This window comes from Mirounga angustirostris, unplaced genomic scaffold (assembly GCF_029215605.1).
Source record: "Mirounga angustirostris isolate CCGP_5_RB_7025 unplaced genomic scaffold, mMirAng1.0.hap1 SCAF_2, whole genome shotgun sequence".
NCBI classification, from domain to species: Eukaryota; Metazoa; Chordata; class Mammalia; order Carnivora; family Phocidae; genus Mirounga; species Mirounga angustirostris.
Genome location: NW_026991710.1, coordinates 34,814,614 through 34,842,174, shown reverse-complemented (window position 1 = coordinate 34,842,174; position 27,561 = coordinate 34,814,614). Strand labels below are relative to the sequence as shown.

Here is a 27,561-nt window from a genome sequence, read left to right as displayed (position 1 = left end):
GTTCAAATTCACCTTATTCTAACAATAAGGCAATGAAGCACAATGGAAAGCTGAATTCTAACTGTAAATGTTTTTTTGCAACATAGTATTTTCAAATCTGCTTAAATCCAGAGAGATTTTTATTACACAACTCGATTTTTACATCAATAAAATCTTAGGTATATAACAATACAGATGAAGGAACAAGAATTTAATTTGTATTGAAATAAATATTAGATATACAAAGCACACAGAGTGAAAAAGGGTCACAATAAATTAAAGTGGAGACATCATTTTGTTCAGTCACCAAAGAAAGCCCTTGACACTTTCAATTTCACACCATCAAATTTATCATTCTTGCTGATTTAAGCAGAACGCAAAACAAATATGGATCCCAGGGCTTACTTTCACAGGTACCAGCATAGATAATTTACTACAGTGACCCAATTTGGAAATCAGTAGGGACCAGTAAATCGCTGCATAAAAGAAAGAGCAATGAGGTCCTTTTTCCTTAATGTCAGCAGGCTATGATTATTATGTTTATTAGATTTTCTTGAAAGGACTCACATTTTCTCAAATATTCAGGAGAAATATATTTCCCCTCTGAGCCCTACATTAGCATTTATGTTCGTTGGTCTTGAATATAGGAGAATGATGAATTTTTCAATTTATTTTATAAGTTTATACAGTCTGGATAGTATTGGCCTGAAGAGTATAACTCCCCAACCTGTACAATATTAGATATTAAAAATGGATTCGAGAAGTTACTAAGAAACGCTGACATAAACTATATATACAAATTTTTTAGTTCAATATATCCCATTATATGGAGCACCAGAACTAATGCATTTATAAATCAAGCAGTTTTTTATGACTCTTTCTAATCTTTGTGACCCTTTTAACATTTGTTCCAATATAGACACATCACAAATGTTACCTGGCCAAGACTTTGACCGTTTGGTCTCAACTTACATATATATATGTAAGCAAAAATTCATGTCAAAAGCAATTGTTCTGCTTTATAGGTACAAAAGAAAATCTGGAATTCAACTGTCATGAACCAAGGAAAAAAATTAGTTTAAAAGGACTGAGCATATCAAAAAGTTAGCTTTAAGAACACTATGAAGGAAAATGTGAAATGACTCTTGAGACTTTCCTTCTCCTTTAATAGGAGTTAATTTTTAGATTCCAGCAAAAGTATCTATCAATTTTTTATCACTTTCCTAAGAAACAGAATCTGCTTTAGATTTTAACAATACTGTACTTTATCTCATCACATCAACTCAAACTCAAAGCAGTTTTCCTATTTGCACTGCACAAGAGCACTCTAGAGTTTATCCCTCACACAGAAAAAACAGGTTCCTTCTAAGAACCCACCTGAATACCACCTTAGAAGGTACACATGTCCTAGAATAATTACTACCAGGAATCCTTCCAAACTTTCAGCAGTTCCTTTCTTAACCTTAATACCAGATCCAGTTAACACCTTTCCACTCTGAATATTAGAAGAGGGCTGCTCATTAAAACAAACCCTGGAAAAGACTCCTGGATTTATAAACATATACCTTTGGCACACTACCTATTAAACTACATTATCATACAGCCTCTGCAGAATTCTCCTAATCCTAGAGAAATTCCAACGAGGTATAAAAGAGAAACTAGTTGTCTCTGCAACTCAAACTGAATTTACAAGTCTAGGTTATTATTCTTGATACAATAACCAAAACTCTCAGTATGCTTTTATATTACCATGAAAAGTCTAAATTTTAAGAGGTTAAACTGGCCTTACCTTGTGTACCTACAGAATGACCATGAAAAAATTTTAAGTACCATTTTTCTACACAGCTGAAAATTAAGGAGAAAGAACAATTTCATAATTGATGTATATTTAGGTGATTTAGGCACTCTTTATAAAGAAAAAAACAACACAGGGCCCATGATCTGAATAATGCCGCACCTAACTGTGGCCTATATTACCATTTGACTAGAAAGTAAACATTAATAGGGTACTCTTCCAGCTTTTCAACATTTCAATATTTTACTATGATTTCAATATAACTGAATACATGTAATGTAGTTTCAATATTACTATGTACTCATAGTAAATGCTTACTAAATATTTGTTGAATTTTGAGTAATTACATATTAAAAAAGGCGAAATCAGATCCTTTTATGGCTGACTCTGCACTTTTGGTGGCATTTAACCTTCCAACAGGGCCTGTGACCTGAGGAAAGAGTGCCACCTACTGATCATATCCCGTAACCATCTGTGGTTACTTTCTCCCTTGAGGTAGAGTCAGATCAAAATTGGTCTAAATTTGGGTGGTAGCTTTGAGGCTAGCAGATCCTTGGGGGATTTGGGTGGACATGAGTGGGGGAAGGTTTCGGAATAACTATTTTAATCAAAATAAACTCCTTAGGATTAGATAAGAGTCTTTAACCACAATCCCTCAAAACTAATTTCATTCACTCTGATCTCAAACTTTTAAAAAAACGAAGTCCCTCGGTTCCACTTATCTGACTACATATACACTCATTTTCCTTTCCACATAGAATAATATTCATGTCCTAAACTTACAAACCTAATCAGAATTTTTGATCTTGATTTTTAGGAAGAAAAGGTATTCTGACAGCTTTACAAATCATAGTTATAAAACAGACCTCTTAAGTCTTCCATAAAAACTTCTCATTTAATACCAGCATGCCTTGATTTTTCCTGTAAGGGAAGTTCCTAAATACCTAAATTTAATTATTCACTTACTTCCAGGAGCATCTACCTTGGTAAATTTTATTCCAAGAAAATTTAAATACAAATTCTTATTTAAGAAATTTCAGTTTTGGACTGATATTAAATAGAGTTTAAATTCATGAAGAATCAAGTATACAAAAGGAATACAGAATTCTTGTTATAATAAAAGTAGGTTTTATGTTAGGCTTCCTTCCACCTGTCCAAGAGGGTTTAATATCTAAAAGTACTAGAAGAAGAATAGCACTACACCACTTCTAAAGAATTAAATATTCTGGGTGTTAACTTTTTTAAACCTGGAAGTAAAATTAAGTTCAGCTATGCTATAGTTTCTCCTACTTCATTCATTCCATATACTGCTACAGTATTTCCTTAATTTTAATTTGATAGATGTACATATTAAACTATAATTCCAGATGCCAAATCAGCTGGTTGTACATATACATATCATGGAATTCTTAGCTACAAGCTCATGCAAACTAAACATCTAGTAATGCTCAAATTGTAAAATTTACTTTTCATGAGTGGAGGAGTATTTTATTTAAAAATCAAGCCTTCCATTAAAGAACAGTCCAACATGAGCATATCAGAAACATAATCCTGTTATGTGATAAAAAGCCTCAACTTTTAAAGCACAGGGTATTCTACATTGTTGTTTTAATATTAAAATTCTTTTTGTCAAAACCAACATGAAATTATTTCCTCTAGGAAAATCTTTTTGACCAATGGTAATTTCCAAACTAAAGAGTAAACCTCAAAAGAGAGATATACTCATAGGTCATTAAAAGACAACCAGTAAAAACAGCTCAGAAAAAAATTAATTAACAGAAAAAATGGTGAAATTTGAGTAAATTCTATACTTTAATTAATAGTATTGTTCCAAAGTTAATTTCTTAGTTTTGATAAATGCTGTATAGTTATATAAGATGTTAATATAAGGGGAAGCTGAGTAAAAGGTATACAAGAACCCTCTGTGCTGTTTTTGCAACTCTTCTATAAATCTAAAATTATCTCAAGATTTTAAAAAATTGTAGAAAACAAAAAAACTAGTAACTGAAAAATAAATACTTCAGCTGCCAAAATTTCTTGATATAATTCAAGACTTAATTTTTAAAGACATCATTAGGAATCAATATACTGTTTACTTAACATTATAGTCACTTTATTGCTCTAGAAAATTAGTTCTTAAAACCATCAGATTACATATATAGTGATAATGAGGCTAACCACACACCCACCCACCCACCCCAATCAACTGTATTGCATGAGGCTGCTTTTCTAACTTAGTAGATAAATATTACAAAAATACAAAAACAGTTGGCTACAGTTGAGCTATCAAGTAGATATCACATTTCCAGAGATGGGAAAGTTGAACAAAAAGAAAACTGATGTTACTGACAAGTTACTAATGAATGTATCTGAGAAATCCAATTACATGCAGACAAAAGACAACTGGTTACAAAAACCATTACATTACTGTGTACTAAAATTTTTGCAGTGTTTTAAACATTCCCAATCATGCAACAGTAATAAAGATCAGAATGAATTTTATAAAGAAGTTGATGGCAGCTCAACAAACAGGATTTAACATATTATACAACTCAAATCACAGCTGCATAATACACCCAAGACTCCCAAATTTACCTACACGTTACAAAATTAAAATGCACACTATTCCCCCCACAATTCCTCTTCCAGCCCCATTCCCAATCAATTATCTTACCTATAAACCTTTCCATTTAAACTTTTAAATCAGATTTGATGGGTAAGTATGTATCTACAGGATAATCTTCCTTATTTCAGAACAGACACCAAGCACAGGCATATGCTCAGTCTTCAGTTACATTCCTTTCAAAAGACATCTGAACTGCTGCAACTGTCTATGAAAATTCAAGCCTAAGAAACCGAGAAAATTGGTAGTCAAGAATCTAAGTAATTCTATAAGGTATAATACTACTAGTCATCTATGTGTCCACATTTGTTAAAGGGTTTCCTACTTAAGGAAGGTTACTTAATGGGTCTCTGAAAGAAAACTGTATTAACTACTAAGGCTTTCTGATGTAAAACAGTTGTGACCCCATATATTGACCCAATTGGCTAACACGCTTACAGTTCAGTCTTTTTAAAAAATATTCAAAGCCACATTAAAAATTTTGGAAGATCATAGCATAAGATGCAAGGTGCATGCAGAATTCCTCTTATAATGGTATATCCAAAATATATCCTAACAAAGCAGCAGAAAATCAATTTAATAACAATTTGAAATTAAATACAGTGGTAAATGTTTCTTTTAAAATCATCAACCGAAATTACTGAATGGCAAAAGAATACGGACTCAAAACATAATGAATTCATGTATGTTAATATTACCATAATGAAATCATGCCAGATATAAATTGAGGGTACCAATTAGGTTGAAAGAAATTTTACAGCTACTTTTACAAGAGAAATAAATGTACTTCATGATAAAGGCACAGCAGCATTTAAAAAAATTTTTGATACATTAATCACAAGATAGAAACATCCTTAACCATTAACAACACAGCACAGTAAAATTTTCTTGGGAAAAGGCTTGATTTAACATGCCAGGAAAATGGTAATTTTTCCATTGAGATGCATTTATGTAAATTGGATTGAGGTCAGTTTTACACCTGGAATTAACAACCCCTAGCAGAAGTACCAACTGCTAAAAATGCTTATTTCTACTATATATAACTTAGCTGGATATTAAACTACGCAACTGTTGGTGCCAGTCTGCTTATAAAAGCAATACTCTGGAGACAAAGTCTTCTCACAAACAGTGGGCAAGCAGGTTTCATTATTACATGTTCAACAACAATCCTCAGTTCATTAAACAAGGTCCTGCAAGATAAAACAGTTTTCATTCAGACACAAAAGGAAAAAGAATACAAAGCAAATGCTGATGAAGGAATTTCCCAGTCACTAAAGAATTTAAAGTAAAAGGAATACCAAGAATGTACTGTAGGAAACGCACAAAATAAAATTCTCAAAATCAACATTTGTGTGGTGTTTTTTTGGGGGGTGGGAAGTTAGTTCATTTAACAAAAGCATCTAGTAAATGGTTATCTCCAAGGGCTGAGATAAGGGGTGATTTATATCTTTATAGTAGAGTCACATCATTTTCACATTTAACTTTGGTAAATTCAACTAGTTCTAAAAAAGAGAACAAGAGAGCCAAAATTATATACTATGGGCAATCCCACCTACTATTCTCAGAGCTTTCCTCATCTATAAAATAGGAATATGTACTTCATGGAGTCAGTCATAGAGTAATTTAAGTAAGAAAGCATAGAAGATACTCAATAAATGCCATTTTCCAGTTGGATTAGCCCACTGATCAAACCAGCTCTTGTCTACCTTTAGACTAAAGTCCAACTCCTTAACATCTAATGCCTTCCAGAATCTGGTCTTAATCTAATTTTCTGCTTCATCTCCTCTCCCACTCTCTGCCATGACTCCTATATTCCAGTTATGTTGCACTTTTGTACCCAAAACAGGTTGTCGACTTTTACTGTGCTTGCTGTCTCCAAAGGACTCTTTATTACATACTGTACACATCACACATACATTGTATAGGCTAGCAGACACAAAATCATGTGTATTGGTTGACCTGTAATTTACAAGATATCTGAAATATCACCAAAAATAATTTTGATCATTCACTTTTGAGTTTTCACACTTTATGTGCTGACTCATCCTGCATAAAGACAATTCCTGTTCTACCTTTCTGTATCCTGTGCTGGGCTTCCTTTATCTTAGTCTTCCCCAAACCCTAAGCTCCTACCTGGTAAATCTTCCAAATTTATCCCCTTTTTATTTTACACAGAATTAGTTCAGGCTCTGGACTACCCTCACAGTCTCCAAAATGGTCCTCTCTTCCTCTTGCTGAGCCTGTAATGCATCTTCTGGAGTATTTCTAAATCAGATCTCATCACGTTCTCAAACCCTCCATATTATGAATTTCAAATGCTCTTCCTATCTTGAAATGAATTCCAAACGCTTTCATGATCTAGTCCCTGTCTTACCTTCCAGGCACAAATCTTCATTACTTCCCTATATACTTAACTCCAGCAACATGCATTTTCAGGCACCCATGTGCCAGAACTCAGACTTCAAAAGACTTGGCTTCTACTACCACCTCCTCAGTGAATTCTCAGCTGCCTCCCTCAGTTTCCTGTGCTTTCACAGAACTGTCACCATCACAGACTTACACAGCTGTCTAATTCACTCAGCCCTAAGTCTCTAGAAAGCAAGTACTGCAATCCTACACAAACGTTTTATCACCAACACACAATCACTGTCTTCTGAATAAATGACTCTAATGAATAAAACTAGACAGCACCTTGAAAATACTCTAGTCTAACCCCTCAGGTTACAGATGAGGCCTAAAGAGGTCAATGGCTTGCCTAAAGTCACAGGGCTAGGTCTTTCATCCCTGGCCATACCCCTGGCATAATCTAGACCAAGTTGCAGAGTCGCTTTGGAGCAGTGCTGACAATATACGGTCAGTGATGACTGAAGTGTCTCTCTGCACTGTCTAATAGGGTGACCCTCAGCCACACATGGCTTTTGAGTGCGTGAAACTGGTTAATGTGACTCAGGAACTGAGTTTTAAAGTCTATGAATTTTAATTAACTTTTTATTTCAATGGTCAAATGTGGGGCACATGGGTGGCTCAATCAGTTAAGCATCTGACTCTTGATCTCAGCTCAGGTCTTGATCTCAGAGTCGTGAGTTCAAGCTCCACGTTGGGCTCCACATTGGGCATGGAGCCTACTTAAAAAAAAAAAAAAGGTCAAATGTAGCTGGTGGTTGCCATGTGGTTGCCATGCCACAGCACAGCTCTGACTGATCTACACTAGACATCTACAAAGGACTGATACAACTAACTTGAGGGATATCATGATGAGTGAAAATGGTACAAACTGGCAAAATCCCTAACAAAGTGTAGCATAGAAAATGTAGTTTTATAGGCCACTTATCAATATTTATAAGCTCAAATATTTCCCATTACCTTTCCACTGTTTTGATTTGTTTTGTGTGCTTACGTGAGATCTTTGAAAATGCTTATTCGCACATATTTGTGTTACCCGGATCCACTGCTATCCTTCCCTTTTTCATCCCACTGAACACTTCTAAATTTCTGTCTGCTAATCTGATTTAAAGGCATGTGAGAAAAATGGGAGTAGAGATAAAAAGGGTATAAAGAAGCAGAGAAAAACAAATCTGATGAAAAATGGATAATAGGGCAGGGCACCAGAAGATACTGTCTAAAATGAATACATGAACCAGAAAAAAAAAAAAAAGAGGCAAAAACTGATGGAATCAAGTAAAACTGAAGATTTATTTCTGACTAGGGACTCATTAAGAACCTATGTCTGAAGTAAGCTCTACTTTAGGAAGTACTGTAAGAAAGACATTGTCTAACAGAACATAAAAGCCCCTCTAAGGACAATCAGAGTCACAGAAAAAGGAAAATAAACTATGTATTAAAACATAACAGAATCTAAGCACTTTTAAAACATTACTTCATTTCACCCCAAGGAGGGTATTTTCTCCTCTACCAATGAAGAAATTAAAATTTAAATAACTTGCTTAAAGTTACACACCTGGCAAATGATGGACCAACATTCATTTTCAGTTCTTTTTACTTTGCTCGTGAAATTAAGGATCACGTTAAAACACTCACTGGATTTCTGACTGAATTATACTGTACGATGAATTTATTTTAAATTTATAAACAAACTATGTTAACATTAGTATTCTCAGTAACATATCCAAGAAGCTATTAAAAACAGCTATTCATTTCAGTTTTACTCTAGCTTCTGAGATCCACATGCATAACTTACTGTATCACTGAAGCCTCCATTCCTGAACATTATAGTAACTCCTTAAAATATTTCTGCTTCCTCATTTTTCCACTCCAAACTATTCTGCACAAGGCTATCAGAAGAATATGATCATGTCCAAACCACCATTCTCATACATCTAAAAGATAAATTCTAAACTTCTTATCCTGAAATTCAAGAAATTTTATGATTTGGCTCCAATATACCTTTTTAATCTTAGCTGCAACCACTTACCATTCAGAATCCCTGGTATAGTCAAACAGGTCTATTCAATGCCCCTTAAACACAGCTTACTCCTTCTTGCCTCTGAAGATAGTTCCTACTATCTTCCTGTCTAAAATGCTTTTACCTATTCTGTCTATTCAAAGGCTTTAATCTTTCTTGAACAAAATAAAATCTCTACTTTGTGAAACTTTCATGGGCTCTTTTTATTTTCCGGCTCAATGATCTCTCCTTCCTGTGGACTACAGTATTGATAATGATAAGGCAAACATAACAATGCATCATATATTGGTTTGTGAACACTGTATCCTCAACTATTGTTTCCTTATTATTTGACATATGGCTTTGTTTCTTCAATTAGGAAAGTGCCTTGAGTTTGGGACTAATGTCTTAGACATCTTCAATACTATTTTGAGTACTATTTTAGTAGAGATAAAGGTAAATCTGGTCTCAGCTTCTAAAAAGAAATACAACCACCTCCTCATCAACCCTACTAAGGCCTGGAACTTAAGTTTACAAAAATATCACTTGCTTCTAAATTCTAACATAAAAGCTAAACAACTCTTAAAAGTTATAAATGCTGTATTTCACAATACTCTCAACAAATAAAACATTTAAACTAATCATCAGCTTACCGACAATATGGATTTCTTCGAGAGGAATATCGAAGAGTAAGAAATCTATAGTATATAAAAGGCTGGAGCAAACTTCCTTGCCCACTGAAATAAACAAATACAAGGGTAAGAAATATACATTATCAATTCATATGTATACTCTCAAAACTTAAAGCAATTTAATTGGAGAATGTGTGTCTTGATTCATTAAATGGTCACGGTAGGGGCGCCTAGGTGCGTCAGTTAAGCGTCCGATTCTTGATTTCGGCTCAGGTCATGATCTCAGGATCGTGAGACTGAGCCCCATGTCCAGCTCAGTGCTGGGCATAGAGCCTGCTTAAGATTCTCTATCTCCCTCTCCCTCTGCCCCTCCCCACCTGCTTGGTGCACATGTGTGAGCTCGCTCGCTCTCTAAAAATAAATAAAATAAGAAACAGTCATGGTAATACCTATCATGTCTAAACCAAAGTTATTCTTTTTTCTTTAAGATTTATTTATTTACATTAGAGAGAGCAAGGGTGCAAGCAGGGGAAGGGGCAGAGAAAGGCAGAGAGAGAGAAGCAGACTCCCCATTGAGCACAGACCACAACATGGGGCTTTGATCTCATCACTCCAAGATCATAAACTGAGCAGAAATCAAGAGTTGGACACTTAACCAACTGAGCCACCCAGGCACCTCTAAATCGAAGTTATTCCAAAAAAGGAAATAAAAGAGTGGCACCTGGCTAGCTCAGTTGGTAGAGCATGCGACTCTTGATCTTGGGGTTGTAAGTTCAAGTCCCAAGCTTACTTAAAAAAAAATGAAATAAAAGAATTTATATGATTGCTAAGGAGTAAAATGTTATTGCTTAAATTTTTATAAAGACAGATTCATGTATATATTACTTAAAAAAAAATTTTTTTTAAAGATTTTATTTATTTATTTATTAGAGAGCGAGCGAGAGAGAAACAGCATGAGAGAGGAGAGGGTCAGAGGGAGAAGCAGGCTCCCCACTGAGCCGGGAGCCCGATGTGGGACTCGATCCCAGGACCCTGGGATCATGACCTGAGCCGAAGGCAGTCGCTTAACCAACTGAGCAACCCAGGCGCCCACTTTTAAAAAATTTAAAAGCTATTAAATGAACCAGAAAATGTATATGGGTGCCTGGGCGGCTCAGTTGGTTAAGCCTCTGACTTCAGCTCAGGTCATGATCTCAGGGTCCTGGGCGTGGTCCCAGGTCACACTCCCTGCTCAGCAGGGAGTCCGCTTGTCCCTCTCCCTCTCCCTCTGCCCCCCACCCCCACTCTGTCTCTCAAATAAATAAAATCTTTCAAAAGAAAAAAAGAAAATGTATAAATGCTTCCATAATTACCACTAATAACTGATCATCAAATTTTGAAACTTTATAACATAGTAAATGAAAAGTGGTTCATCTTATATAAACAAACAAAAAAAACAGTAAAATCACACAGGCTCCCTAGTAAATTTGCATAGCTGATTCTACTATTTTGCTTGGTTAAAAAGCACATTTATAATACCCAAGAGCCATTTACATATTTATGCAATTCTAAGTCAAGAATTCTTTCCTAGGAAAGATTATCTGGGTTAAGACATTCACTACCAATCACCACAAATTAAATGCATCACTATTTGGATAGTGAGGTAGCAAGGCTAAGTATATTATCTTTACTTGACAGAGTTAATATGCAACTACCTAAAACCCTGATTATGAAAACCAGAGAGCAACTCTGAAGAATGCAGAGTATAAAATTATACATATTATGATAACTGTATTTTAAAACTTTTTGAAGAAATACATTAGAGATGCCAATGTGGTTTTTAAAGTTAATTTTTACCTTTTCTTCTAAATTGTGATTACTTTCATAATAAAAATTTGTGATTACAAACTAATCACTAAACTAAATGTTACATCCACTTTCCCCAATAACTCCTGTGACAAATCTTGAACTCTTCAAATTGAAAAATACACATACTACAGAAAATACAGAAAGGCATATTCAATGAAAAACAAATTTTCCATCATCCAAGTTAGCTCCTTCCTCAGAGTTACAGCTCAGTCTCTAATATATCCTTCCAGAAATTCACATGCACAAGTGTATATAATGACTAACACTAATACAGTGCTCACTTTACAATTCACTGAATCCACTTAAAACAATTCTAAGAGGGAAGGGGCATTATCACTCCCATTTCAAAGATGAAGAAACTGACGCAGAAAAAACATCTCTATGCCCTTAAATACACAAACACACCCCAAAATATAAAAGGGAACACCCTACACAGTTCTTAATAAATTTTTAAATTTATTATATCTTGAAGATTATCTGCACCATAAATTTACCTCATTCTTTTTACAGCTTCAAGCAATTCATCTTATGTATTACTATTATGTAACAAGCTCTACTAATGAATAAAGCTACAAATATCTCATCCTTTTATCTTTTTTTACACTCATGTTCATGTACATATAAGATAAACTCACAGACTTTACCTTCATTTTTAAATACAAAGCTTGATGCATCACTCAGAAAAATGTAACTTAATGAAGCCTTCTAATATTAGATTGTGCTTCTATCATGGAGGGAACATCTAAGGAATAATGATTTTAAATTATTTTTAATTTTATAGTCTGTGTTATATGCAAGTGACATGTTAAAGCATCAACAGCTTTTCCTACTAGGGACTGAATAAAACCTTATAATCTTACCATAGTCTTTTAGAATAACAAAGTGATTTCTCTATTTAAATACTTCTAGTAAATTCTCATCTCTTTTACAATAATCTTGAAAATTAACATCAGTTTGTTTTAAGGTTTAAGTTTTTTAAATGTGAAAAATCAATGCTCAAAAGGTTAAGTTAATGATCACATCAACTAGAATCCAGGTCCCTAACATCCAATAAGAAGTCTTTCCATTGTGCCATTCCCAGACTTTATTTAGATTATATTATCTAACTTATGATCCTCTGACCTGAGCAACATGCAGTGGTCCTGGAGTTTCCGGAGAAAAACATTACTTAAAAGAATGGAACGAAGGCATTTATGAGGAAATCTATAAAACTGTTACTAGCTTACAGACTGCTGAAGAGGCAGATATGCAAAAATCTCACTAATTATTAAGCAATGCACACTAAAATGAAATATGTCATAAACAAAGATAAGTTTTTACAAGTTAATGAGATTATGGAAAACAGCTAATACTGACATCTTAAAGGACAATTTGGCATCATCTATTAAATATAAAATGCACTTAGCTTACATTCAGCAAAATCAATTCTTGTTTAGAGAAAACGCAGGCACAAAAGTATAAGCAGAAAGGTAAAAAGAGGGGTGGCCTGGCTGGCTCAGTTGGAGGAGCATGAAACTCTTGATCTCAGGGTCCTGAGTTTGAGCTCCACATTGGGAGGAGAGATTACTTAAAATAAATAAAAAATTTTTTAAAAAAAGGGTAAGAAGATGTTTACTCCATCAATATTTGGAAAAGCAAAACTTTGGAAACAAATGTTTCCCCATCACCAGGGCAACAGGTAGTAAAATGCAGCATATGAATATGACCAAACACTACATGGCCATTAAATGGAACAAACCAGAATTGTATCTATCAACATAAATAGGTCATGAAAACATACTGTAGGAGTGAAAAAAAGCAAGATGCAGATAACTGATGCATTATGGCACTTCTGATGCAAAATAAAAAACTAAAAAAACAAACAAAAAACCCCACACCCATAATTTGTATTTTCTATGTATCTGTATATGTATTTTTAAAGTACTACATGCACATACACATAGGAGAAGGAGAGGACAGAATTGCAACAGTTTAGAGTCAAATGATATTTTAGCTTTTATCTGTAATGTCCTCTTATTGGAAAAACTAAAAAAGCAATAATCTAGGCAGAAATGTAGTTTTATTTTTTTCCTGCTAATCTGAATTATTTATATTTTCCAATTTAGCTCTGAAACTAGTAATTTTTTTTTCTACAACAAAGAAGATAAACACATTAATAGAGACAGAGAAGAACTTTTGACTTGGTAACCAAAGCTTATGCTCCTCCCCTTTCCTTCCTTTTTTTTTGGTTAAGTTTTAATTTTAATCACCCAGTGCTCATCACAAGTGCACTCCTTCATCCCCATCATCTATTTCACCCATTCTCCCACCCATCTCCCCAGAAATGTAGTTTTAAAACGTAAATGCAAGAATCTTGATGGGGAGGGTCAATACTAGCCTGATGTTCTAATTTTTAACAGAACAGCTTTCTTTATTCATGCATTACTTCTATAATTAAGATAAAAACAAGGGGCGCCTGGGTGGCTTAGTCAGTCAAGCATCTGCCTTTGGCTAGGTCATGATCCCAGGGTCCTGAGATGGAGCCCCAAGTCAGGCTCCCTGCTCAGCAAGGAGCCTGCTTCTCCCTCTGCTCCCAGCTCATGCTCTTCTCCCCTCTAGTGCTCTCTCTCTCGCTATCTCTGTCTCTCTCAAATAAATAAATCTTAAAAAAAAAAAAAAAAGATACAAACAAAACATGGAGACGATAGTAGGCAGCTATTAATATCAGACCATAATATTTTTGAAAAATTTCTAAAAGAAAAATCATCTAAATAGTGGCAGATAAACTAGGCTTCCCAAGATTCTTTCATAGGCAGCAGTTCTAAAATTAATTTTCAAAATGTTAAATGGTATATCACAAGGAATGATAAATAAGACAAGTTCCTAAGGTTTACCATAACATCTCAGTTCTCTACGATAAAATGAAAAATGGTTGCTAAGATCAATCTAGCTCTGCACACCAGTATCTAACAGATTTAAGCAGGATAAAATGAGTTAATGTATTTAATATATTCACTTAGTCATCTGCCTCTCAAAACAAATATATTTTTATTCTTACCTAAAAAGCATAAAAACTGTAGCAGGCATCAAGAATATTTCATTACAAGCAATGAATTTCAGAATATTCTGTTGATTAGCGCTTAATTTATCCAAGATAGATCTCAGGAGAGGTAAACTATTTGAACCCTTTGCCTAAAACATAAGAAAACAAATATTAGAAATAATGAAGCATTTTTGATTACTCAATTATTTTCTTTCTTTAGATAAACAGCATATCCAACAGGTAATGCAACTAAAAGACAATTATTTTGGAAACAGTAATATAAAAGTTTACAAAATAATGTAAAATTTAGTGTATTTTCCTGCTTTGTTGTATTTTGTGTATTTGAAAAATAAAGACAGCTTGAGTAAGTCATTTTCATGCTTTATTTTTTGTTAAAAAAAAGACTAGATTATTTCACCAAAAAATGGTGATTACTTCTATCTAACCATAACAAAATCAGACTACCTAGTAATACAGTTAAGGTATTTGTTAATCCTTAGCTAAATAAATTACAGAGTCCAATCACTGCTGTGACCAAAGAACTGTAGGGATAAAAGAAACAGGCCAATGCAAGGCAAATATTTGGATATTTTAATTCAAATGTCAGTGCATACGCAGTCAATCCACCTGGCACACTTAAGTGAGGCTTCCTGTTCCAACCCAGGAATAAGAAAATATTTTCGCAAAGTAGCAGCTCTGAACACTAATGTAAAAGAAATTCAGTACACTCTACTTACCCAGTATGTTAAAATTAAACAATGACAGAACAAGAGATCTCTGACAACTTACCAAACCTAAATGACTTTTTTTTAAAAAAACAAAGAGATCTATTTCAAACTTCAGAAATTCTCTGGAACTGTGGGGTATTCTGCAATACAATCCAACACAATCCTTCACAAAATGTATTTTGTGAAACTTAAAAAACTTCAAATTTAAAACTTTTAAATCACTAATAATTTACAACAAGTTTGCAGGGATTGAAGGAAATTTTTGTGACAAATACAAAAATGTCTCAGAACTAAATTCATGCCAACAATCTGCAATCCAGAAGTCAAAAAAACAGCACAGCTCTACTTACATCAAGGACCTTTTTCGTGTATGTGGCGGCATGAAGCAAAGAGAATAACAAGACTGGGAAAATACTCACTGGAGAAAACAATTAAGGAAAATATTTAACATTTATCAAGTACTTTGCAAAACAGGCTATGTATTATGCCCAATATATATCTGAACCAGCATCTGCTAAAAGGACTTCAGTGATGGCTTTTGTTTTACTTTTAATCAAATAAAGTTTTTTTTTTCTACCTGTAAATAACTTCATTTTCTAAAGCTCACAATTTTATTAATAGTGAAAAGTTTTTTTCTTTTCTATTAGATAATAAAATATTGTAAACATTTGCTAAATTCAATTGAAATCTAGGCCACCTCAAAATATTACAATTTTTAATCCCACAATGGCCATCCTGGCCAGAATAATTTGGCCTTCAAATATAAAGTCTTTGGTCCTGCTTTCCTCATCATAACTGCTTAGGAAAGAGTCTGGGGTAATGGTTTAAAAGGTATTTCTTCGGTGGTGCCCCAGCTGGCTCAGTCAGTAGAGCATGGGACTCCATCTCGGGGTGGTACTTGATCTTGAAGCGATAAGGTCAAGCCCCACACAGGGTGTAGAGTTTATGTAAAAAAAATAAAAATAAAAAACTTTTAAAAAGTACTTCCCCAATTTTCCTCAACTAAAGATCTTTCATTATTTCTTTCCTACAAGATCCCCATTATTTCAAGATACTGTACCTATCAAGCTTGTACAGTTCATGTGTTCTCAACCTGTACAAATAAAAAGTGTATATATATTTGGGTTTGTGTAGTACAGTTAATTGAGAGTCTCATCAGTTTAATTACAGACACCTATTGGAGTTCAACTGTTTGGCTTTATGTCATGGATAAATATGCAATTTTCATTCAGCTTTTTGAAAAATAAAAATTGCTCAAAAGACCCTATTTACCCCAATTTCTGCCAGGCTGATAACAAGAACAACAACAAAACTTGTCAAATATTTTCATAAAATGATATAGACTTTAGGGCGCCTGGGTGGCTCAGTTGGTTAAGCAACTGCCTTTGGCTCAGGTCATGATCCCAGGGTCCTGGGATCGAGTCCCGCATCGGGCTCCCTGCTCAGCAGGGAGTCTGCTTCTCCCTCTGACCCTCCCCCCTCTCATGCTCTCTCTCTATCTCATTCTCTCTCAAATAAATAAGTAAAATCTTAAAAAAAAAAAAAATGATATAGACTTTAGTCCATTATGAATGGCAAAAATATGTGTCCTAAAAGTATTTGCAGTTTCTGGGGTGCCTGGCTGGCTCAGTCAGTAGAGCATGTGACCTGATCTCAAGGTTGTGAGTGCAAGCCTGATGTTGGGTGTAAAGTTTACTTAAAAAAAAAAAATCAAAAAAATGTTTAAATTACCCTCATTTAAAAAAAAAGTATTTGCAGTTTCTAAGAAATGAACCATTGTATTTTTCTACACTACCTGAAAGCTTTGGTGTGATGGGAAATGGTGATTACTGTAACACAAGGAGTTCCAAATTCATAACCACCATAACTCATTAGGATCCAAAAATGCCTAATTCCAACTGGCAAGCAAGACAGTGACCTATACCCAAGGATTAGAAAAATCCTACCTCTCTAATATAGTTCTCCAAATTGATATCCTGACCAATCTTTCCCTGACACTCATAAGAATTAAGTAAATTGCCAATTTCCTCAGTAGAAACCATGTATAGTTTCATATTTTTTAATCCATCATAGATCCCTTTGGAACTGATGAAAGCTATAAGCCTCTCCTCTCCAAGGCCACTGTAAAATTCTGTTGCTTCTTAAACAGTTAAATTTAAACTTTGACACATATCCTAACTTGAAGCCTGATTCAGGAGAAGCAATGCAGGTAATGAAAACAGAACCCTGAAAGGACAATCAAGATATCTGGGTTCCAATCATGGATCTGACACTAACTTCATCTCCTAGGCTAAGTTTCATCAAAGCTACAGATTTCTCTCCATCTCCCCTGCTCATTTCCCTCTCCCTCTCAAATAAATAAATCTTTAAAAAAAAAAGGGGGGGGGGGTGCCTGGGTGGCTCAGTCAGTTAAGCATCCAACTCTTGATTTCGGCTCAGGTCACGATCTTGGGTCATGGGATGGAGCCCTGAGTCTGTCTCTGTGCTCAGCGGGGCCTCCACGCTCCTCCAGCAGGGATTCTGTTGGGAGATTCTCCCTCTCCCCGCCCCCCCACCTCCTGTGCGCGCATGCTTGCTCTCTCTCTCAAATATTTTTTAAAAAGCTGCAGATTTCTTATGAGTTTTTTTACAGCTAACATTCTGTAGTTCACAAATCCTTGATAAGAGATTCATAATCTTAGCTTTCAATGTCACCTTTAAACTACTCAGAAAATATAAAGGGTGTAAGTACCTATCATTGTCAGAGCAAGGACAGCATCATCTTTTTAAACCCAAAGATCAGAACACAACTTGGTAATGACTTTGGGCTCACCTTTATTTACTAACCTAATAACCAACTACTTTAAGAATCAGATTAGTATTTCTTGCCAGTTACTAGTTTAGGCTATTCCTATTGCTCACTACTCCCCAACCTCCACCCCTAATGTAGAATTTAAGGAACATGAAATCCTTAATCTTCAACATACCCATAGAGAGGGGCTAGCAAACAACCAATTGCATAGAAAAGGCAGACAGGTTGTCTTAACTGGTCATGAGCCTCATTTGGCATCAACTCAGGATTCACTCAACAAACTTTGTGATCACCTACTGTGTGGACTGGCTTTGTCCAGGTACAGAAAGAAATATTTCAAAACTATACTTAAGGAGCGCCTGGGTGGCTCGGTTGGTTAAGCGACTGCCTTCGGCTCAGGTCATGATCCTGGAGTCCCTGGATCGAGTCCCGCATCGGGCTCCCTGCTCAGCAGGGAGTCTGCTTCTCCCTCTGACCCTCCCCCCTCTCATGTGTTCTCTCTCATTCTCTCTCAAATAAATAAATAAAATCTTAAAAAAAAAAACAAAACTATACTTAAGTGTTACTCATACATTAACTGTAAATTAGGTAGACCTTTTAAGTCAGATAGACCTTGGGGTGCCTGAGTGGCTCAGTCGTTAAGCATCTGCCTTTGGCTCAGGTCATGATCCCAGGGTCCTGGGATCAAGCCCCGCATCGGGCTCCCTGCTGTGCAGTAAGCCTGCTACTCCTTCTCCCACTCCCCCGGCTTGTATTCTCTCTCTCTCTGTCAAATAAATTTAAAAAAAAAAAAAAAATCTTTTTTTTTTTTAAATGTTTTTTTATTTATTCATGAGAGTCAGAGAGGCAGAGGCAGAGGGAGAAGCAGGCTCCCCGCCTAGCAGGGAGCCCAATGCGAGACTCGATCCCAGGACCCCGGGATCATGACCTGAGCCGAAGGCAGACGCTTAACCATCTGAGCCACCCAGGCGCCCAAAATAAATCTTAAAAAAAAAAAAAAAAGATAGACCTTGTTAGCATTACTATGTACTTGCCAATGTGATGTCCAGGCAAGTTATCTGAAACTCTCTGAGCCTCAGTGGCCTTATCAATATGATGCTCCGGGCACCTGGGGTAGGCTCAGTTGGTTAAGTCTCTGCCTTCGGCTCAGGTCATGATCTCAGGGTCCTGGGATCAAGGAGCCCCATGTTAGACTACCTGCTCAGGGGGAAGTCTGCTTCTCCCTCTCCCTCTGCCCCCCCAATGGTGCTCTAATAAATAAATAAAATCTTAAAAAAATATGATGCTATGATTTTTTTCAGTATTGCAAGGATTAAATATGCCAAGTTTGTATGCACTGACAAAATAGGTACTCAAAAAAGTTCAGTTACCTATTCTCTTTTCCTTAAGACTTTTTAAAAATCTATTTAAAATTTGATACTTCACAAACATAGAAAGTGTTATCTAAATAGGTAATATTTAGCCCTAGAGACATATTTTACTGTGTTTTCCATTAGGTATAGTTATGTAGATACACGTACTGTTTATGATTATTATCAGAATGTATCAGAAACATTTAAGAACTCTTAGGAGCAGCACTTAAAGCACAAAATACTTTCTGGAGGACAGAGGGACGACAGTGGGGACAGAACTATTAAAATGATTGCGAGGTGACTGTTACTGTATATGGTCTGTGTTCCTTTCTGGTCTATGTTACTTTTAGGCTCTCTCTTTGCTTAGAGGACCCCTTTCAATATTTCTTGTAGGGCTGCTTTCGTGTTTGCAAATTCCTTTAGTTTTTGTTTGTCCTGGAAGCTTTTTATCTCTCCTTCTATTTTCAATGACAGCCTAGCTGGATATAGTAATCTTGACTGCATATTTTTCTCATTTAGTGCTCTAAAAAAAAAAAAAAATGATTGTGAAACTCCAGTCACTCTTTGGCCTCACAATGCACATTAGCACATCAAAGTCCTGTAGTAAAGAAACCTACTTAAAACTATTTAATCCAGTGCTTCCCAAACACACTAAACTACAGCTCTCCCCCCCAACTCTCCCCAGCCTTTTGAGAAAACCTATTATCATCCAACACACGTTTGAAATGTGTAAATATACAATTCCAAATGAGTTATTTCATTCTCCTTAGCTCCAAAGATTATCCATGTGTCCTTATTTTCTACTCTATCCACAGTAAATACTAAATTTTTATTGCATTTATTAATTATCCAATCTTCTGCTTAAATAAGTTATTTCTTGATGAATTTCCATTTGTTTCTAGCTCACGAGGAGTTGAAAGAGCTGAGGATTTCTCTTTTTTTTAAAGCAAGACATATGGACAACTGCCCAAAGATGTGAATTAAATGAAAAACAAGTGTAAATACTAAAATAAGTCCTCCATAGTCCTGTGCTTGGAATCTGAAGTTTAAAATATCCATCACTAATAGAGAAGTTTACAAGAGGCAAGAACAAAGATACAAAATTTAAAATTCCCACGCCACGTCAGCTCTTCAAATTTAGATTTCACACTTTAGAGTCAGAAATTCTTACACTAAATGCAGCTTCATTCAAATTAAGTGTCAACAAACCTTAACCAACCCAGGTTCACGGAAACCCGCATTGCTGAACCCTTCCTATTGCGAAAAATAATCCAAAGAGACCTCCTATACACTCGGTAGGGCACGCCTTTGTCAAAAAGGCACGGAAAGGATACTTGTGACAGGGTAGGAATTGACAAAGATGAGTGAGTAGAGCAGGTAGTGGCAGCTGTCTTCTAGTAAAGCCTGGGCCAGGAATGCTCTGCTTAACTGGAAATGTGGTAATCTTTGGTGCAGCCTCAGAGCACTGGTAAGAGCATTTGCCAGTAAAGCACGCTGGTAAAAGCTGGCAGCTTCATGCAACCTGCAAATTACCAGAGGAGAGGTTATCATGGGACATAACTACCGTGTCTCTTCCTCCTTTGTGGATTGCATCAGAATTGCACAACACCTAAATCTCTCACTTGTCAATAGAAAAAAATTACTTGAACCTATTATACATTCTTAGAAGCATCACCTCATATATATACCCAACTGAATTTTATAAAGCAGCCTTCCTCCTTTTAAGTTAAAAAATCAAAAATGAAAAAAATATGAACTCCTCTCATCCCTACACATCCATTTTCTTTCTGATTTTCAACGTGATGTCAGCTTTCACAAAGCGCATGACTTCCTCCAGTTGGTACTATTACTGAGTTATTAGCACCTAAAGCAGGAGACCTGTGTTTTATCTGTCCCAGAACCTCTTGCAATTTAACAAGTCTTGCACATAAAAGGTAGTACAGAAAAACCAACCAAACAACTGAATATCAAAGGCAGAAAATCTGTGTAATACATACCCAAGAACAGGCAGGACAAACAAAGCAGAGCAGTAAACTGTGAACAAACGAGAAAGCCACATTGCCGTGTCCAGTTTATTGGTCATCATGAATTGCTAAATTTAGAAAGAAAAATACTGTAGTAAACTAAGCCGGCAAATTATCTTTCCAAGGATGAAGATCACATAGTCTTATTCCTACTCAAAATGTTTTAACAACCCTGTAGCAATTATTTGAGATCATTAAATGAAAACTCCTAAGGCAACTGTTTCACCTATATGCTCAGCAACATCTCCGAACACCTTATAGTTTTAACGTAGAAAGCAGCGGAAGTACTTAAATAGAAAAATACCAGTTGATATTTAAAAAAATAAAGACTAATTAAGAATGAAACCTTTGAACAGAAATTTAACTACAATTGTCTGTATTCCTTCAACACTTGTAATACTGGCTTCATCTATTTTAAAAGAACGTTAAATAAGAACTAATTGCTCTCAAGAGAACCATAATGCCTATTCTTAGAAATCTCAAATTCAAATAGGTAGGTTTCAGATCTGAGTAAAAAGGCATTACACAAAGCCAGTTTGCATTAAATAAACCTTACAAAGGAGAAATGTAAAACCATGGTAATAGTCACTCACTACCTAACTCATTATAATTTGCTTACATACACACAAGGGCCTGACATACTCTAAGTGTTCAAAATATGGCTGTGAAATGTTAAATAGCACCTGCCTCTCCAATTTTATGACTCTCTTCATCCCCTTGGAAGCTGCCCCATTCGTCTTACCCTATTTCACTGGCCCTAAATTAAAATCCCATATCCCACTTTATTCTCCATGTTTTCTCATTCTATCTTTGCCCTTGCTGCGTTTGCCAAAGATGGATCCATTATCACTAATAGAATCACTTAAAATCTGTTTTCTCATTCAAAATGTATCTTGTCTTCAAATCCTAAAGTGGCTTTTACATTTTCTGACAGAATCTATGTTATTAATTTTTACATCAAAGTCTAATACAAACATACACGGATATATAAACTTCTATAAAGAAGTTTCACAAAACAGTATCTTCCCTATGTATAACGGATTTTTGTATTTTGTATTCTATTTAATGTTTAGAAATAGTGTTTTCACTAAATGGATTTCAAAACTCACTAATGAATCTTAATGTGGAGTCTAAAACACTACAAGCAATCTAAATTATCTTTTGAAAGATATAAAAACCGGGAGCCTGAGTGGCTCAGTCGGTTAAGCGTCTGCCTTCTGCTCAGGTCATGATCCCAGGATCCTGGGATTGGGTCCCACATAGGGCTCCCTGCTCAGTGAGGAGTCTGCTTGTTCCTCTCCGTCTTCCTCTGCCCCTCCCCCCGCTCATGCTCTGTCCCTGTCTCTCAAATAAATAAATAAATCTTTAATTAAGGAAAAAAAAAAAAAGAGGGCGCCTGGGTGGCTCAGTTGTTAAGCGTCTGCCTTCGGGGTCCTGGGATCGAGCCCTGCATCGGGCTCCCTGCTCACCGGGAGGCCTGCTTCTCCCTCTCCCACTCCCCCTGCTTGTGTTCCCTCTCTCGCTGTGTCTCTCTGTCAAATAAATAAATAAAATCTTTAAAAAAATAATAAAAAAAAGAAAGATATGAAAACCTTTTCGGAAAAAATGCAAGTACATTTTAAAATCCAAAGATGTTTCACTGCATGTCTTTTTAACAATATGCGGGTAATTTCAGAAACATGCCTGGTTTATTGTAACCAAACCTACTATACTGTGACTCCTCTAAATTTAAATGATCACTCATAGTCAAGTGGAAGAATGAATCTGGCTTACTGTACTCAGGCTCTCCACAAATACTCAGACTTTACACCATAGTCTGAAATTTTAGAACATGTTCTTTAAAATTTAAGCTTAGGTGCACTGGCTCAGTCAGCGGAGCAGCAACTCTTGATCTTGGGGTTGTGTATTCAAGTCCTACACTGGGTATAAAGATTGCTTAAAAATAAAATCTTTCTGGGGTGCCTGGGTGGCGCAGTGGGTTAAGCCTCCAACTCTTAGTTTCGGCTCCAGTCACGATCTCAGGGTGGTGAGGTCAAGCCTCGAGTTGGGCTCTGATTTCAGCAGTGTCTGCTTAAGTTTCTCTCCCTGTCCCCCTCCCCACTGTGCACGTGCTCTCCCTCTCTGAAATAAAAAAATCTTTAAAAAATAAATAAAATATTTTTAAAAATAAAATACAATGAAATCTATTTGGTTAGCGTGTTTATTTTGTAATAAACCACTGATCTATTCATTTCATTTTGTACACTTTTATGTATCTGCATTTTAGTACACAGTAAAAAAGGTTTAAAAAAGTGTATTGGTTTACACTTTAAGAGTCAACAACCCAGCCATGTTATAAATAGTTTGGGCAAAAAACATCAATGAAACTTTGGGTGAAAACCTACTGAGGTGAAAAACTATTCACACAGTCTCAAAGCATCAGGCCACAGAATACTTTTTAATTACAAAAGAAAAACGGTATCTTTACAATGGAGAGTCTGCTGGATACCACCTGAACCAAATAATCAAACTTCTCTCCAATGATGACATAAATTAACATAAAATGTTTCCTGAAACATATAACGCACTGAAAATGACAGAATATCACTTATGTAATATTCCTGCCAAAATGTTTAACTTGATTCTAGTCATGAGGGGGAAAAAACAGGCAACTTCAATTTGAGAAGCAAAACAAGTCTGAATTCTTGACAGTCAAAAATGGCACCAGAAAGGCAAAGGGAACTATTCTAGACTAAAGAGACTAAAGGCCAGTAAAAGCAATGCATGCTTTGGATTAAATCCTGGATAAGGAGAAAGCAGCTTTAACAGACAACGGAGGAAATCTGAATATGGATTCTAAATCAGGTAATAACATGTATCAATGTTAAATTTTTCAAATTTAATTGCAAAAATTGCAGCAATGACTGCAATGTGGTATTAGCCATCATTGTGTATGCAAATAACTCTCCAAGGGTTCAACAAAATAAAAAAGAAAACTGTGTCTATAAACGGAAATGTTGTAAAATGTTTAAAGGGGAAAAAGTGACATGCTCAATTCACATATTCATAGTGTTTAAGATTACAGAGCAATAATACTTTGGGTACAAATAACTAGTAGGCAGATCTGCATGTTAAGAATAAAATATTTACAGAAGCCTAGTTATCTCTCTTCGTAAAGAAGTAAAGACAAAATGATGAAAAGGAAAAAAAAAAAAAAAGACTGCTCTTCCCCCACTGCGTAATTTCCATATAATAGCATAAAACGGGCAGAGACGTTCTCTGCTAGCATGCGTGTGCGGAATGAGGCCTGTGTCACGGCACCCCCTCAGCTGGCATCTTCAACCTTGGAACCTAAGACAATTAGAAACGCGGGGGGGCGGGGCGGCTAAAAGGCCCGATTTCCTTGGCATACAGCTGAGAGCCACCTGCTCCAGCCCGGCCCACAGTGGCTTAAGAAACAAAACTTGTAGCTTCCTCGACATCTCTGCTCAAGACCTCTCCTCTCTACGCTACCCCGACCTCAATCACTAATCCCAGTCCCTTTAAGCACTGAGGTGGAACGTCTCCGAACAGACTTGGCGACACTTTCCGCTCCTTCCTAACTCTAGTAAATCAAGCCAGAAGACGCTGCTCGCTCACTTACCACTGCGCCCGCCCCTTGGGGGCCGTTCGGGGCCGTATCCGCCATTGGGAGACCCAAACACGCGTCTGGGACGCTGCAATCGGGAAGGAAAGAAAGGGAATGTCAGCACGGGGCCACGATTCCGGTAACCGGTTTCCTTGCCCTGTGCCACAAGCCCGCCGCGCCCTACGGGCACTCCGAAACTCAACAGAAAGTCTCGCCCGCTCCAGAGCAGCAAACTGCCTTCAGAGCACCCGAAGTGGTCGGGAAATACCTGTAGGACACCACCAAGTGCGAAGCCGGGTTTCTAGAAAAACCAGAGAAAGGCGGAGCTTCGGGGCAAGACCCAACAGGGCCGATCTAACGCCGCCGCCGGGTGCACGTTATTGCCAAACCCGGAAGTGCTCCTTTCACTTCCGTGGGGAAGAGGCGGTGACGAAGAGGGGAAACGATAGCCGTGCCTTGAGGCATGACGGGAAGTGTAGTTTTTCTTGTTTCAGTTTCACCTGTCCTGCACTCTGGATGTGTAAGCTAAGAAGAGAGGCTGGCGAAGCAATGTTTTCCTCTTCTCCAGCTTCCAGATGGTCCTCCCTGTCAATGTCCAAGCCACAAAATGTCTACTCGTTAAGCCTCAGAAATATTTTCTTGCTGTTTTTCTCCAGGGGCTCCCTAAGCCCTGTGGTTCTACTTACAAAATTAAGTCTTCTGGATGGCTCAGTTGATTAAGCGTCTGCCTTGGGATCAGCTTATGATCCCAGGGTCCTGGGATGGAGCTCCATGGGGGGCTCCCTGATCAGCAGGCAGCTTGCTTCTCCCTCTGCCTCTACCCCTTCTGCTGCTCATGCTCTTGCACTCTCTCTCTCAAATAAATAAATAAAATCTTTTTTAAAAAAATTAATTCTTCCAACAAGCACTTAATGAGACCAGCCATGTGACAGGCCCCCAGGTTTGGCATGGAGGATAAAAAGAATGACTATGGCACAGATTGTGGGAAAGAAAGACAAGTAAACCAATACCACAGCACAGCACTTACGTGATATGGACAGAGGCCAAGCTAATCACAGAGAGCACAGAGGAGGGGACCTAAATCAGAAAGGGTCTGGGAAGATTTCCTCGAAAAGGTAATTCTGGCCCTAAATTTTGAAGGACAAGGAGAAGTTGGCTAAACAGAGGAGGGAATTCCAGATACAGCAACAGAAATTTCGTGAAGCAATAGGACAGAGTAAAGGAACTAGCTGAGTATGACCAGAATGAAGGGATGTGTGTGTTGGGGGTAGGGGTGGGACTGGGAGAAGTGGGTTGAAAAGATTTGAGAAAGAGAGGCAGGGAAACATGTTAAGGAGGAGATCTGAACTTGACCTTGAGATCCAGGCAATCATGATACTATTGTAAGCAGAAATGTGACATCATGAGATTTAGAACAATCACTCTGGCAATAGGATGGAGGATGATCAGAGGAACAAAATAAAACTCGGGGGATTAAGTGGGATGTTTTACATACATACAGAAGAAATATCCAACATCCATGGGCAGTCCGGGTGCTGGTCAGTTGTAGCTGACAAGTCAAATGGTGCCCTCTTGAAGCCATGTAATCTTCGATTTTTCTAAGGTCACTGCCCAAGTTCAGGTTCTCATGATCTACAGCCTGGATTACCTAAAATGCCACCTCCACTGCACTCCTCACATATCATTTACTCCATATTTTTATAGCACTTAGCATTCTTTAACATTTCTTACAATTATTTGTGTACCTATCAACAGTGTGTGTGTGTGTGTGTGTGTGTGTGTGTGTGTGTGTCCAAGCTTGGGCGCCATAACAAAATACCATAGGCTGGGTGGCTTAAACAACAGAAGTTTATTTCTCACAGTTCTGGAGGCTGGAAAGTTCAAGACCAAGTTGCTGGCAGGTAGGTCTCATTCTGAGGCCTCTTCTCTTCACTTGTACGTGGCTGCCATTTCATTGTGTGCTCACATGGCCTTTCCCTGCTAGGGAGAGGGAAGGGAGAGAGATCTCGCTTCCCTTTTTATAAGGCCACCTAGTTTTATTAGTAGGGCCACACCCTTATACCTCATTTACACTTAATTACCTCCTAAAGATGTTATCACCAAGGGGGGCCTGGGTGGTTCAGTTGTTAAGCGTCTGCCTTTGGTTCAGGTCTTGATCCCAGGATCCTGGGATCAAGCCCTGCGTCAGGTTCCCTGCTCAGCGGGAAGCCTGCTTCTCCCTCTCCTACTCCCCTGCTTATATTCTCTCTCTGTCAAATAAATAAGTAAAATCTTTTTAAAAAATAAAGATGTTATCTCCAAAAATAGTCATATTGGGAGTTAGGGCTTCAACATATGAATTTTAGAAGGACACAATTCAGTCCGTAGCAATATATATGTATATGTATAACTGGTTTATTTTTTAATTTAAATTCAATTAGTCAACATATCATTAGTTTCAGATGTAGAGTTCAGTAATTCATCAGTTGCCTATAACACCTAGTGCTTGTCACATCATGGGCTCTCCTAAATGCCAGTCACCCAGTTACACCAACCCCCCACCCACCTCCCCGTGTATTACTGACTTATAAGAATCCTCTATGGAGTGCCTGGCTGGGTCAGTCCGTAGAGCATGTGACTCTCAGTCTCAGGGTTGTGAGTTCAAGCCTGAAGCCTACTTAAAAAAAAATGCTCTTATTACAAAAATATTAACCTATAAAATGTCATCTATTTAAATTCCATGTAACCAATTGACTCTCACAAAACACTTTTGTTTTTA

General features: G+C 36.8%; 1 protein-coding gene across 2 annotated transcripts; it reads right to left on the bottom strand.

Moving 5' to 3' along the window:
• Positions 1-101: 101 nt before the first annotated feature.
• On the bottom strand, positions 102-25,226 carry TMEM33 (transmembrane protein 33). Of its 2 annotated transcripts, XM_045881233.3 has the most exons (9): positions 25,072-25,226; positions 24,819-24,891; positions 21,170-21,264; positions 20,507-20,694; positions 15,380-15,447; positions 14,317-14,450; positions 9,453-9,536; positions 5,467-5,587; positions 102-4,621 (listed from the first exon to the last, which is right to left on the bottom strand). In XM_045881233.3, the coding sequence occupies exons 2-9, from the start codon at positions 24,861-24,863 to the stop codon at positions 4,616-4,618; spliced, it is 741 nt and encodes a 246-aa protein (XP_045737189.1). In that variant the 5' UTR covers positions 24,864-24,891; positions 25,072-25,226; the 3' UTR covers positions 102-4,615. The 2 variants fall into 2 exon arrangements, with proteins under 2 accessions (XP_045737189.1, XP_045737188.1); XM_045881232.3 differs by having other exon boundaries at positions 102-5,587.
• Between the last annotated feature and the right edge of the window lie 2,335 nt (positions 25,227-27,561).